Source organism: Morchella sextelata (genome assembly GCF_020137385.1).
Source record: "Morchella sextelata strain SCLS chromosome Unknown scls_13, whole genome shotgun sequence".
NCBI lineage: Eukaryota > Fungi > Ascomycota > Pezizomycetes > Pezizales > Morchellaceae > Morchella > Morchella sextelata.
The window spans coordinates 1,243,778-1,257,267 of record NW_025408628.1 but is presented as its reverse complement, the minus strand read 5'-3'; the positions used below and the strand labels follow the sequence as shown (position 1 = coordinate 1,257,267).

At 49.1% G+C, this 13,490-nt stretch overlaps 4 protein-coding genes across 4 annotated transcripts; 3 read left to right on the top strand and 1 right to left on the bottom strand.

Moving 5' to 3' along the window:
• Positions 1-727: 727 nt before the first annotated feature.
• H6S33_002745 (uncharacterized protein) lies at positions 728-2,122 on the top strand (the record flags this gene model as incomplete). Its single annotated transcript, XM_044834115.1, has 3 exons — positions 728-1,132; positions 1,222-2,018; positions 2,098-2,122. 3 exons carry the CDS (start codon positions 728-730, stop codon positions 2,120-2,122), a joined length of 1,227 nt encoding a protein of 408 aa, XP_044692906.1.
• Positions 2,123-3,481: 1,359 nt separating this feature from the next.
• On the top strand, positions 3,482-5,206 carry H6S33_002744 (uncharacterized protein; the record flags this gene model as incomplete). The annotated part of the gene is made up of 1 exon (XM_044834114.1): positions 3,482-5,206. One exon carries the CDS (start codon positions 3,482-3,484, stop codon positions 5,204-5,206), a length of 1,725 nt encoding a protein of 574 aa, XP_044692905.1.
• Positions 5,207-5,492: 286 nt separating this feature from the next.
• H6S33_002743 (uncharacterized protein) lies at positions 5,493-5,999 on the bottom strand (the record flags this gene model as incomplete). The annotated part of the gene is made up of 1 exon (XM_044834113.1): positions 5,493-5,999. The coding sequence occupies one exon, from the start codon at positions 5,997-5,999 to the stop codon at positions 5,493-5,495; it is 507 nt and encodes a 168-aa protein (XP_044692904.1).
• Positions 6,000-7,763: 1,764 nt separating this feature from the next.
• Positions 7,764-13,064, top strand: H6S33_002742 (uncharacterized protein; the record flags this gene model as incomplete). The annotated part of the gene is made up of 8 exons (XM_044834112.1): positions 7,764-8,587; positions 8,680-8,836; positions 8,896-9,424; positions 9,479-10,086; positions 10,141-10,399; positions 10,450-10,566; positions 10,744-11,943; positions 12,004-13,064. The coding sequence occupies 8 exons, from the start codon at positions 7,764-7,766 to the stop codon at positions 13,062-13,064; spliced, it is 4,755 nt and encodes a 1,584-aa protein (XP_044692903.1).
• Between the last annotated feature and the right edge of the window lie 426 nt (positions 13,065-13,490).

Here is a 13,490-nt window from a genome sequence, read left to right as displayed (position 1 = left end):
GTGGGGTGTCTATGGGGTGTCTATGGGGGTGTTGTGGCGGTGGGCAGAGAGATAGGAGTGAGGTTGAGTATTTCGGATTATTTGCAGAGTAGCTAGCTCTTCACGCGTGTGCTGTGTACAACCTGTACTGCCATTGCCATGCTTCTCCGTCTTTAGTAGCAGCGGCGCCAAGTACTTCAACGGTGATACTTCTTCTTGTGACAGCCAGTCAACCAACTGCCTACCAACGAGCACACGCATAGCTCTCAGCTAGTATCGACATCTATATGGATTCAGAGCCCAGTATATGTGAGTTGTGCGTACGGTCACGTACAAATAACTCGATATTTCAAGCTGCACGGCGTTCGGGAGTGAAGATATGGGCACGTATGGGAGTGCATACAGGCTTCAATCGCACCTGCAGACCCGTACACGCCTATTCTCACCCCGAATATCAACATCAGGGTTTATATCGACATTACATTGGTATGTACATGCTCAAGAGACCGCCACAGTGCGAGGCGTAGACAGCCACAGGTTCACGCGCCGTCGACAGGGGCCAGTGGCAGGCGACAGCACACAGGAGTGGAACTTGCCTCGGCAACACACGCACCACACGCAGATATCACAACCACAGCTCTCAACCCCACAGAACACACACTACAATACAATACAACACAACACAACACAACACAACACAACACAACACAACACAACAGGGGGCCCCAACCTCATCACCACACCCACAATGCCCTCCGACAACAACTCCAACTCCAACTCTAACCCGCCACACACGCCCCCCGAGCTCCCCTCGGGCCTCAACATCGTGCACTCCAGCCCCCCCGGCACGCCCAAGATGAAGGAGGCCGCCGAGCCCGCGCCACTGACGCGCGCAGAGCTGCTCGACTCCGCGCAGAAGTTCCTCGAGAGCGCGCCCATCATGAATGCGCCGCTGCGGGAGAAGCTGGAGTTCCTGAAGACAAAGGGGCTGACCAGGGACGAGATGGAGGCGCTGCTGGAGAAGCTGGCGGAGAAGGAGGGGGAGAAGGGGGTGGTGCTTGTGGGGGGGAAGAAGGAGGAGGGGAAGGAGAAGGAGAAGGAGGAGGGGAAGGAGAAGGGGGGGGAGAAGGCGGATAAGGGGAAGGGGAAGGAGGTAGGTTTTGTTTGCTGTTGGACCCTGGGGTGGTAGTAGGGGGAGTGGGTGTAGGTGAGAGTATAGGAATAGAGCTAACATACCCACAGCTTGTCAAGGCCTCCTCCAGCACCTCGGCCTCAACCTCCACCTCGACATCAACCTCCACCGCCGTCGCCCCCTCCAAGCCCGCCCCATCCACCACCACCACCAGCAGCAGCACCCCCGCCCCCGTCGCCCCCATCGTCACCTACCCCGAATTCCTCACCCCCGCCCCCCCCGCGCCCCCCGCCCCCCTCATGACCGCCAAAACCCTCGGCAAATCCCTCTACTTCGCCACCGGCGCCGCGGCCACCATCTACGGCGCCAACAAGTTCGTGCTAACCCCCATGTACGACGCCCTCACCTCCGCGCGCCTCGACCTCTCCAGCACCGCCCTCGCAAACCTCGCAACCCTCAACACCCGCCTCACCGAGCTGCTCCCGGAGGGGGCGACAGTGAAGCCGCGCCGCGGTGCCGGCGCCGACAGCGACTCTGACAGCGACACGAGCGATCCGGGAGAGCTCTTCCATGTTGATGCCAGTACCCAGACGAGTGCGGACCTGGGCGCGGATTTGACCGACGGCGCGGAGCTCTCGCCGGATGGGAAGTTGGAGCGGTTGGGGGCGCAGCTGCAGACGCTGGTGGAGAGCCACAGCGACGGGACGGACAACGAGCTGACGTTTGCGCTGGAGGATCTCACGAGCTATCTCGAGACGCTGACGTATGATTGGCCGGGGACGAATATTTATACGAGCCCGTATGGCGGCTATGGCGGGGGCGCGGGCGGGAAGGAGAAGGATAAGGATGATCCGGTGGCGAAGGTGAAGGCGGAGATTAGGAGTGTGAAGGGCGTGCTGTTGAATAGGTATGTGGCTGCTCTTTCTGTCGGGTTGTGGGATGGGAGGAGAAGGGGGAGAGGCTGATGCGTGTGGGGGGTGTTGTAGTAAGAATTTTCCGGCGTCGAGGTAGAGGGCGGGGGGCGCGGTGGGGTGTGGGTTGAGGTGTGGGAGTGGGGGGAGGTGTGTATGATAGATTTCTTCGCTCGAGCTTTCGTTTTTGACCTATTTGTTATTGGTATTGGTGGTGGGGCGGAAATGATTGACTGGATGGGTGGAACGCGGGGAATGATAAATGTGGGGAGTGCATAATTTGGCTATTTCGTTTTTTTCGTAATCTTGATATCGTTTTATTTTTATTTTCTGTTTGCAGTGCAGTTGGTTGACGGTTTGTCTGTCTTGTCCTGTTTCTGTTTTGCGATTCTGCATGTGGTCTACAAGTAAAGTACAAGAAGAAGAAGTAGCTCTAGTGACGCCCCGTGATACCGTTTTGCCTCGCATCAGCTCAATGCATGAATTAAGTGTACCGTTTGGATGTAACACGAATGGTTATTGATTGTGTTGATGATTACTATTTATACCCAGCCTTGGTCCTGATATATGTCATAGCTGCACACAATCAACCAAATTAATGCAGATATGCTCAACCAGACAGTGCAAGCAAGCACTACGTGCTACCCCAGCCAGGATTTCGAAATTCAAAACGCTGGCAGAGAACAACTAAGCGCGGGCTGCGGTTTAATTAACTGCAAGTGCTGAATAAAGAGCCCTGGCCGTACATACGGATAGCGGTGGCTGGCCGTGCAGATAGCTAGCTGCGCAGGTGGTCCGGCAGCTTACAGTGTGCAGCAATATATATGTGCCAAAACAATCTATACCTAGTGCAGTACTACATGCAGCCGCTGTAGAGTACTCGCGATATCGCGATGGGGGGTTTTAGATAGAGATAAAGTCGATCGAGCAGTTTGGACAGAGTCGCAACCAATAGGAATTACAGGAGATTCTTTCTAAATGCTTCTTCTTCCAATGCGTGTCAAAGCCTCTGGGCTACATACAGTTAGTGAGTTATCAATCAATCAATCAATCAATCAATCAAGTATCCAATGCCACTAGCGGGACTCCCGACAAATAGGACACCGGGCAGTTTCATCTCCAGGTTTCAGTGCGCAATGGTGTGCGTTTTCACTGAGTTCAACGTCAATGCATACTACTTGCCGTTCCTACATACATCATCCTGAGTAAGATCTCGTTCATGTCTGGGCCCGGGCAGCTGTGCTGTTCCCCCACGCACTCACGTGGGGCGCGCCCAGAGACCAATGATCGCCAGCACGCGAGTGACATTCCCTGACTCTTGGCACTCACGTGCCCCCCACATCCCATCCCGGCCGTACTCGCAAAAAAAAAAAAAAAAAGATTTCGACCCAATCCCGGCCCCGCCACTTATTCCACACAACCTCCATCTCCGCCATAAAAAAAATATCCTCACAACAAAATGGCCTGCCTCAATTGCACGACGCGAGTCCTGCGGATATTCCTGCACACGAGCCAGCTCCCGCTGCGGCCACCGCTGCGACCGCTGCCGCTGCCACTGCCACTGCTGCGGACAGCGGGGCCGGGGTCTGCGTATGCGCGCCTCACGACACACCTGACGGCGAGGAAACAGGGCACGCTGGCGACGCTCGGCGGGGAGCTCACGGACGATGATTATGTGCCCTTTGACTACCATCTTGCGGGCACGGTGCCGGCCGCGATCGGCGTCGAGGTGCAGTCTGGGTGGCCGCCGCCGGTGCCGGAGGCGGGGCGCATGGAGAGGGAGCCGGATATAGAGCTCACGTCGCCGCATGGAGAGGGGGCGGCGTGGTGGGACGGCATGGAGGAGCAGCCTGTGGCGGAGGAGCAGCCTGTGGTGGAGGAGGGGAAGAAGAAGGTGGGGTTTTTGAAGAGGGAGGCGTACTGGACCTTGGATGGAGGCGAGCAGACATATAGTCTGGCACCGAAGAAAAATAAGGGGAAGAGAAAGAGAGAGAGGGAAGAGAGGGAAAGGCTGGCGGCGGCGGCGGCACCGGCTCCTTCAGAAGAGGTGAAGAAGGAGATTGATGCTGCTGTATTGGCGCCTGCGGTGGAGGAAACGACCGCCATAGCGGGGGAGGAAACAACCGCCATAGCGGGGGAGGAAACAACCGGCACAGCAGAGAGCATCAGCGCAAAGGAGGACCAAGAAGTCGATGGAAAGACCAATAATGCAGAAGCGGCTTCTGCGGAGGGTTCAGAGACAACTTCTGCAAAAGCCGCCAGGAAGGCCGCGAGAAAGGCCTGGGAAGAAAAAAAGGCTGCCCGAGAGGCCAAGATCGCTCTAAAGGAGGCCCAAAAGGCCGCCCGGAGCCTAGAGAAGAACCGGGAGAGAAGGAAACGAAGAGCGGCTGAAAGAGAGGCCGCCGGCAGCGCCACAGCAGAAACTGAAGGAGAATCCTCGAAAGCTCATAAATACGATCAATTCTTCTCAGACACGCGAAAAGCCACCAGCACCGAACATACCCCGCAGGCTCCGCGAGCACCCCGGGAATACTCAAAATCATCAAAGGACCGGGAATCTTCCCTCGAAAGGCCCAAATTTCCCCCGAGACTTACTCTCCAACAGGAGAAGCGGTTTAATGCAGTACCGGATGTGCCTGAGAGCCTTGAGCTCCCTAAAACCGCCCAATACGCGAACCACTGGGACCTTCAAATCCCGGAAACGGACCGCGAGCCCACTCGTCTCCAGAAATGGGTTGCTACCGCTCCCCGGAGCAAAATCGAGCCCTGGCAGATCTACAAGGCGCGGCTGCAGGAGAAGTTCAAGGGGCAGGCCTGGGCGCCCCCCAAGAAGCTCTCACCAGATGCGCAGGAGGCCATCCGAGTATTGCGCAAGAATCACCCTGAGATTACGACCGAGATGCTGGCCGATAAGTTTGAGGTGAGCGGAGAGGCGATCAGGAGGATCCTGAGGAGTAGGTGGAGGGAGCAGGAGAAGACGCCTGAGAAGGCGCAGGAATGGGCCGAGAAGTGGGCTAAGAGAGGCCAGAAAGTGTGGGAGAGTTGGGAGGAGGCTGGAATTGTAACGACGAAGAAGAAGAAGAATTTGAGGAGGATGGAAATAACAAAGGCTATCGAGGAGAGGTTAAAGGTTGAGAAGGTGCCGACGGTGGATACGATGGGTTTGTCGGATAGACTTTTATAGAACATTGTGTACATTTACGGTTTTTTTTTTAATGTACTGTACCTACATGTACTTCTCTTACGGCGCATATTCTGTTTTCTTCTGTTTTGTGTTTGTTTTACTATATGTACGTTACATGCAATAATCATATATACGCCCCCAAATTGCAAGCCCAGTCCCATTAATTACAAACTGCAAACCCAGTCCCAATCACCAGCCCAATTCCGATTCTCTACTGTTGCTCTATGTATGGGTTTAATTTGATGTAATTGAGTCGAGCTCGAGGGGCTTATAGCTTATCTTATGCCTAATAGTCGTTCCGATAATGAACCATCCAAAAAATACTTTCTATATAAGCCGGGCCGTAAACCTCCTCCAAAACTCTCCAACTTTCCGGATCCCATAAGTCCATGGGTGGCCGACGCTCGTTCTTCTCAAAGCAGAAGAGGGCCATCCGCTTCTCGTCTCTCTCAAGTTTGAGAGTCTCTGACCGCCCTTCACAATCGAACCGGTCATAAAAAATACTTAGTGTATCAATTACGGTGCCGAAGTTGTCCATCAATAGCTCGAACTGATTGTCAATTGCTCCTGAGAAGGGAGCTTCCCTAGTGGCAGCTCCTGAGAAGGGAGCTGCCCTAGTGGCAAATATCTCGAGGAAGGTGACCATTTCATTCATAGCTTTGTTGAACAGGCAATCATACCCCCGGCCAGTGGACTTAGATGCATCGATAAGAGTCGACACAACCCGTTGATGTTCCTTAGCCATATCGCGCCATAAAGCACGATATTCTAATCCACAGAGTTTATATGCCATCGTCGAGACATCACAAGATCTAGGTAGCTCCCCAATTCGTCTCTGGAGCCACTGGGGCCCTTTATCGTAGTTTCGAGGACGTAAGGAGTCATTGATTGTTAAGTTCTGGATTTCTTTATGGAGATCCCAGATGGAACACCGAGGCCGAGTCATTTGGAGGAAGGGATTCGGATGTGGCGGATTAGAGAAGCTGGAGATGGCACAGCTGTTATATATTCGTCAAGAAAATGCAGGTTTCGGCGCACAGACGTTCCCCAGTACTCTATTCGTCACTTTTCTTTTTTCTGATCCATATCGCGGTGCATCTACTCCACTGGTCCCGATCCTTGGTGCATGCACGCGCTGGTTGAGGTATTCCTTGGTCTCGTGAGACGAGACATTATGATAGGCCCTTTGCGCAAAAGACTCCAGCTCCAAATTACGGTAACCTGATTGGCGCCGATCCTCCTATCAACCAATCATACAAGTAGAATTTGGATCCAGCTCGCTGCTCGGGCCTATTCGCTCTGGAGTAGACTAGATAGAGTACAGGGATTATTAGGGAGGAATCCTATTCGTCTATCGACCAACCACGCAAATCCTGTTTTCAGACCCCTGTTTCTACTATGTTTGCACCTCGCTATGGCGGAACTCAATATGCCGGGTCCCTTGCTGTCCCGTATCTACGAAATTCAATCAATTTTTCTACTGCAAAATCAAGTGAATCGCCATCCGGCATAGCGAGGTAGGACTGTAGTTTCGCGGTACTCTACGAGTCTACCAATAATTCTACTCCGCTGTATCCGTCAAAGACCCATCAAAACCGTGTAGGCTCCCGGTCGTTACCAACACTGTTGGCACCAACTCCTCCTCTAATTAGATTTTGCCTATGAAAACAGGACACGAACGAAGGAATGCCATTCATTATAAGTGTTTTCATGTTAGATATGACTAATATACATGTACTCGTAATTTTTTGACGTTTCCGGACTGAACTGGGTCTGCATATGGGCTAAAATCGTGCATAACAACCATATTTTGGTGGTATGCAGACCCAGTCCAGTCCGGAAACGCCAAAAAATTACGAGTACGTGTGATTCTTTAGTCTTCTGTCACTCGAAAAGCACCGCCACAACCATGTTGGATGCCTGAATGGGAGGCCTGAATTTGAAGAATACGTTTCAGGCCCGACATATAACATGCCACCTGCAAATAAATCTATTATGGGTTAATTCTCTTCAGATCACTTAGGTCGTAGATTATCTTCAGCGCTGTCCTAAGATCTGTTGTAAATTCATGACGTTTCCGAACATGACTGCTATTGCATACCATACAAAAAAAAGCGCCAAACCCACCTTTTTGTATGTCATGCGATATTTATCGTGTTCAGAAACGCTATGCAATTACAAGTACACGTAGAAATATCAATAATATATACTTAACCTACTTACATTCGTTGGATGCTGTGGCTTTCCTGGAAAGAAGCCCAAACATTATTACATACATGTGCTAATCCGCAATTTAGCTAACTCCCAGAGTGTTCTTGAGTGCTACGTATACATGTACATGTCTCTAGATAAATATAAGACCGACCTCGCCTTCTCTCCCTTTTCCTCTTCCTTACCTTCAATACACTGTTCATTCGTGATTACGAGCTACATCAGAATCCAGACACAACCATCGCCAATTCTTGTTTGTGGACCAACCTAAAGTCTTAACAACGCGTCCTTCACGTGACCTCGACCGTTAAATCACCTCGCGTCAGGATCAGCCGCCAGGATCAGGATGAGGCCCCATGCGCGCAACCCAACCGCGCTTAAAGCGGGCCACGATTTTAGCTTCTCATCCGGTAATCCCACGCCAAGTAACAACGAAAGAGAAGCAACTCGTGGGAACTCTTTACCCTTGTTATCTCAGACGCCCCTCTCCCATCATCAAGAACCCATGCCAGGTCGAAACCACGGACCCCCAGGTAGTGGAAGCAATCCTGGAACGGGCCGCTCTAGATTCAGACAAGAGCTCAATCATCAGTCTAGAGTTGATTCTACTATTGGACGGACTGAGGTGGGGACCATTGTTCCAAATCACTCAGAACCAATACTTTTGTCTCTTAAGACGAGAGAAGAACGCATTGCTTCTAACAAAGCACGAATCCAGGAGGACTCTGAAAGGGCCAGGGCTAGACGTCAAAGGGATATTGAGAAACGTAGGGAAATCAGGCAACGGGAGTTTCTTAACTACAACACCACGAATAGCAATGTCAGTGGAGATGATACACCCACGCATCCCACCGGCCCCACAACAAACTTACCCGGTTCTCCTGGCGGCAGCAGCAGCAGCAGCAGCAGCAGCAATGGACCTTCTCCTTCTCCGTCACCTCCACTGCCACAGCCTTCCTTTCCTCTAGGACAAGTGCAGGCACCCATCTATTTGCAATTGAATGATTGGAGGACTCGCCCGGAAATCCAGATACGGCTATCGGGACTACCTATGCAGTACAAAACTATAGACGTATATGAAACATTCCAACAATTTGGAGTGATTGAAACAATAAAGCTCTTTGAGAATACACATGGCACCAGGGATGGGGGTGGGGAAGTCAAGTTTAGGTATAATACCATTTCCGGATTTTGTCCTCTTGATTTCAAACTACAATATATGATTGTATCCTCCAGTTGAGTTCATACTTACATTAGCGCAGTCATGTTTATAAACCAGACCCATTCTGGACCGCACCTATACGATACCAGTGGAAAGGAGCCATGCAAGAGATGACGGCAAGGCTACTTCCTCTTCCTCAGCACAAATTCAAAGTAGCCAGTGAAGTAAATAGGAACATAGAGTATCCCGACAGATTTGTTAGAATACCCACCTCCTCCACTACTACCTTTCAATATTTCTAATAATTGCTACACAGATCTTTAAACCCAAGCAACTAGACTTTGGCCTCATGGTTGAGGAAAACGTTTTTATGGGCATGCATACAATACATAATGTAGCAGAAGATATTGTCTTTGAGGTTAACTTGTTCCGCAAGCAAATTGACGTCAAGTTCAAAATTTACCATGCCAAAGAAGACGATTCTATTTTACAGGAAACCCCCCAAGAGTCTGGACAGTCAATTACCAATCAGGACGAGAGAGTAGCAGAGCCTGCCAAGGATAGATGGGAAAGTTACCGTTTCCAGATTCCATTTTCCCAACTTGGCCAGATCTTGGAATATGGTCCCAGGATTTCAGAGAAAAGCAGGACTTTACTTATTTCCCTTCCATCGCCTCCATTGTTCTGGAGAGAGTTATTCAATGTTGCACTGTCGCATGATCCTAAAGCAAACTACTGGAGTAGGTTTGACAAATGGTTTCGGCAGACGGGCATCGCTTTCGACCAAGTTGATAGATCAACGTCGCCGGTTTCATTAAGACAAAAGAATCCGATCATTGACACGGGTTTGTACTCCAATTGAACAACAATCATATGCCTAATATAACTAACAAGCCTAGGTCGGTGGACAACATACCGCTTCCAATTCGGCTTAGAGCAAAGCCAAATTAGCCGCTTTGGGGAAATGCTCTTGGCTCTGAGAGATTTCAATATCAAAACCGCGGTGCTTGACGACCTCAAAACCACCACGAAGAGGCTAACCCCTATATGGGACACTATTGATGCCATATCTACCAATTCTTATTATGATGGCCTTTTGGCAGCACTAAGACCGCTTCTCCCATATCCCACTCGTTACCAACTAGAAGTCTGTATTTCTCGGAATTTCTTGAACGAGTATAATATTACGACTGAGTTTATCGATAAGCTACTTGGCATGAAATCCGATAGGGCAGTACGTTTATTAGAGCATGTTGCAGAAAATGAAAAGCGACGCTTTTATAACCCCATGGATATCTTCAACCTCACCGTAAAGGGAGGCACAGAAGCCCTTCTCAAAAAGCTCAAAAAGCTTGAGGGTGATTACCAGCGGGTGAGAAAAGCCAGCGTCACGCCGTCCACGGTTTACTACGCCACGCCCACTGTTGAAACCACTAACAGGGTTATAAGGCACTACCGCCATTATTCTGATAGATTTTTGAGGGTGCAATTTGTGGATGAGTTCAAGGTATCATTAGAAAATCTCAATTATTTTTGGTGAAATATTCTAATTGAAACACAGGCTCGGATCAATTCAACAAATAAGAATTCTATGAACGAAGTCTTTACACGGATAATGACAGCCTTGGCACACGGCATCACTATTGGCGGAGAACACTTTGAGTTTCTTGCTTTTGGAAACTCGCAAATCCGCGAGCATGGTGCATATTTTTTCGCCTCAAATGAACATGTCTCAGTAAAAGATATTCGCAAATGGATGGGGGAATTCAAGTCAATCAGGATTGTTGCCAAGCATGCTGCTAGGCTTGGACAATGTTTTTGTGAGTTTTTTTTTTTTTTTTTTTTTTTTTTTTTACAACATTTTCCTCAGGGGAGGGCACACGATGGACCGAGGAGAGAAGCCCAGCTACAGTCACCTTTAAGGTACCGAAGAGTTTGAAGCAAAAACGAGAAGGGGATTTCAGCCAATCAAAGACTGGGAAATCAGGTTTTTGGCTGATGAATATCCCCTTTATCGTCCAACCAGTCTCTTTGTTCCAAAGGGCGGCTGTAGTACTGGTACATATTGGGAATCTTTAGTGGTGCCTAACTAGGCGTCTGTTGTGTGCTCTCTCCGTAGAAAGTGCTTTGTTTTGTTTTATTCTAGCTGCGCTAACTATTATAGCCACCACTCGTGCTATCCGTGGTGTTCAGGTCGACGTTGTGGATGTCCCTGACATTAAGTACCCCGATAATGAGTACAATTTCTCGGATGGTGTTGGTAAAATCTCGGAGTTTCTCGCAAGCCTCATTTCCATGGAGCTCAAGTTACCAAAGGACCAGCCTCCACCATCATGCTTTCAATTCCGGCTTGGTGGCTGTAAGGGGGTTTTAACTGTGTGGCCTGAGGCTAAAAAGAGAGAGGTCTATGTTCGCCCCAGTCAGGAAAAATTCAAAGCCAAACACAAAATTCTCGAGGTTATTCGTTGCTCGCAACCTGCAACTGCATGTCTCAACAGGCAACTTATCATAGTCCTTTCGTCACTTGGGGCATCGGACGATGTGTTTAGAGTTAAACTAGAGGATACGCTACAGAAATACGCAGATGCCATGGTTAGGCCCGCAGCTGCACGATACCTACTCTGCAGAGCCATCGATGCAAATCAATTCACTTTGGAACTTGCAGCCATGGTTCGTGACGGTTTCATGGAAATCCGAGAACCTTTCGTGGTTTCTCTTCTTAGTCTATGGCGGTCTTGGTCGATTAAATATCTTAAGGAAAAGGCAAGGATAATGGTTGAGAATGGGGCGTTTGTCCTTGGCGTGGTTGACGAGACTGGGTTCCTGGAGGGACATTATGATGATGAGGACGAGGACGACAAGGTTGATGGCGAGAATCCCGAAAAGAGAAAGGAAAAAAATCCCCCTACTATGCCAGAGATATTTCTACAAGTCAGTGATCCGGAGAAGCCAGGTCAATTCAGGGTGATTGAGGGTTTATGTCTCGTTGCACGTAATCCTTCTCTTCACCCTGGAGATATTCGGACTGTACGCGCTGTTGATATTCCAGAATTGCGGCACCTTCGCAACGTTGTCGTATTTCCTAGCAAAGGGGATCGTGACCTTGCGAGCATGTTATCTGGCGGAGACTTGGATGGAGATGACTATATCGTTATCTGGGATAAGGATTTGACCAATGGGGTCACCAACTATCCACCGATGGACTATTTACCAATGGAGCCAATTGAATTATCTCGTGATGTTGAGGTGAACGATATCACGAAATTCTTTGTCAATTATATGAAAAATGATAAGCTTGGGGCTATCGCGAATTCTCATCTTGCCTGGGCAGACTATCTTGACGAGGGAGTAAAGTCCGATCAGTGTAGGTCCATTCTATCCCACTATATTATTACTTAAGTTAGATGGTGTTGACATTGGATAGGCCTAACGCTTGCCGCCCTGCACTCCGACGCTGTGGATTACGTCAAGACGGGGGTACCGGCCGACATGCCCCGAAGTCTGAGAATCAGAAAGTATCCTCACTTCATGGAAAAGGAGAAGGACAAGAGCTATACTTCTCACAAAATTCTTGGACAGCTGTATGATATGGTGGAGAAGATAGACTTTGTGCCTTCTTACGAGCTCCAATTCGACGAGCGTATATTGAATGCTTATACCCCCGGCGAAGAGATCCTCGAGGCAGCAAAGGAGTTGAAGAGCGATTATGATGCGGCATTGCGTAGCATCATGGCCCAACACGAAATCCACACAGAGTTCGAGGTCTATTCGACCTTTGTTATGCACCATTCGCAGGCTGCGGGGGATTACAAATTCCACGAAGAGATTGGGAGTATTCGCAGTAGCTTGAAAGAAATCTGGCAAAAGGCTGTTATACACAGGGTTGGTAGTAGCGACGAATTGAGGCTTGGGCCATTCGTCGTGGCTATGTATACAGTGGCCAAGCAGGAATTGGATGCGGGATTGGATGATGTAAAAGCAAAGAAAGCCAAAGGAAAGAGACGCGAACGCTATGTTGAAGGAGCGCCCCTGAGATTTACTCCTGAAGATGTGAAAGCGATGCCGCTCATCTCTTTTCCATGGTTGTTTGCGGAAATTCTAGGCAAAATTGCTAATCGTGAACACCCTTTCAACAACGAAAGTTTGGGGCAAAACGAATATCACCATGTCTCAGAAGTTGGGCGTTACACACAGGTGGCCCCCTATCGCAATCATACAGCTGCGGACGATTTTGCTGGTTTTGAAACTATACCAGCAGAAGAGAGTTCAGACGACAGCAGCTCCTACAAATACTTCGACTACAGCGAACAATCCGACGAGGACGAAATCGTTGGATACGATACCGATACCAAAGAGCACAACAGCCACGCTTCTGATAGCGATGGGAGTGGTTCTTCCGGTATACTCAAAATGATCAATGATATCTATAGAACCGATAGCAACATCAGTAGTGAGGCTTTGAATAAAATCCCCCTCGATGAGTAGTTGTCTTTATGAAACCGCTTCTCAACTGTTAAGGAGATATCAATGATAAATGACTAGGATTAGGGAACTAGGTTTATGAATTTCTTTTCGTTACTACCTCTCATTTGACTTCTTTTAATCATTTAGGAAATTGCTTATGTTATGCTTTTACTTCGCGCTCCTTTCGTTCTTGCTTTCTTTCTTTCCTTTATTCGTCGAATCTTACGTGCATTGCTTTCATGGGACAATCTTTTATTTCGCTTTCATTGGACAATCTTTTATTTCGCTTTCATGGGACAATCTTTTATTTCGCTTTCATTGGACAATCTTTTATTTCGCTTTCATGGGACAATCTTTTATTTCTATCTTTTCTATCGTTCTTTGTGGAAAATTCCTTACCCGTTTCTGAGGTCTTATTTTGTTGTGCCTACATACATGTAGTTTGCG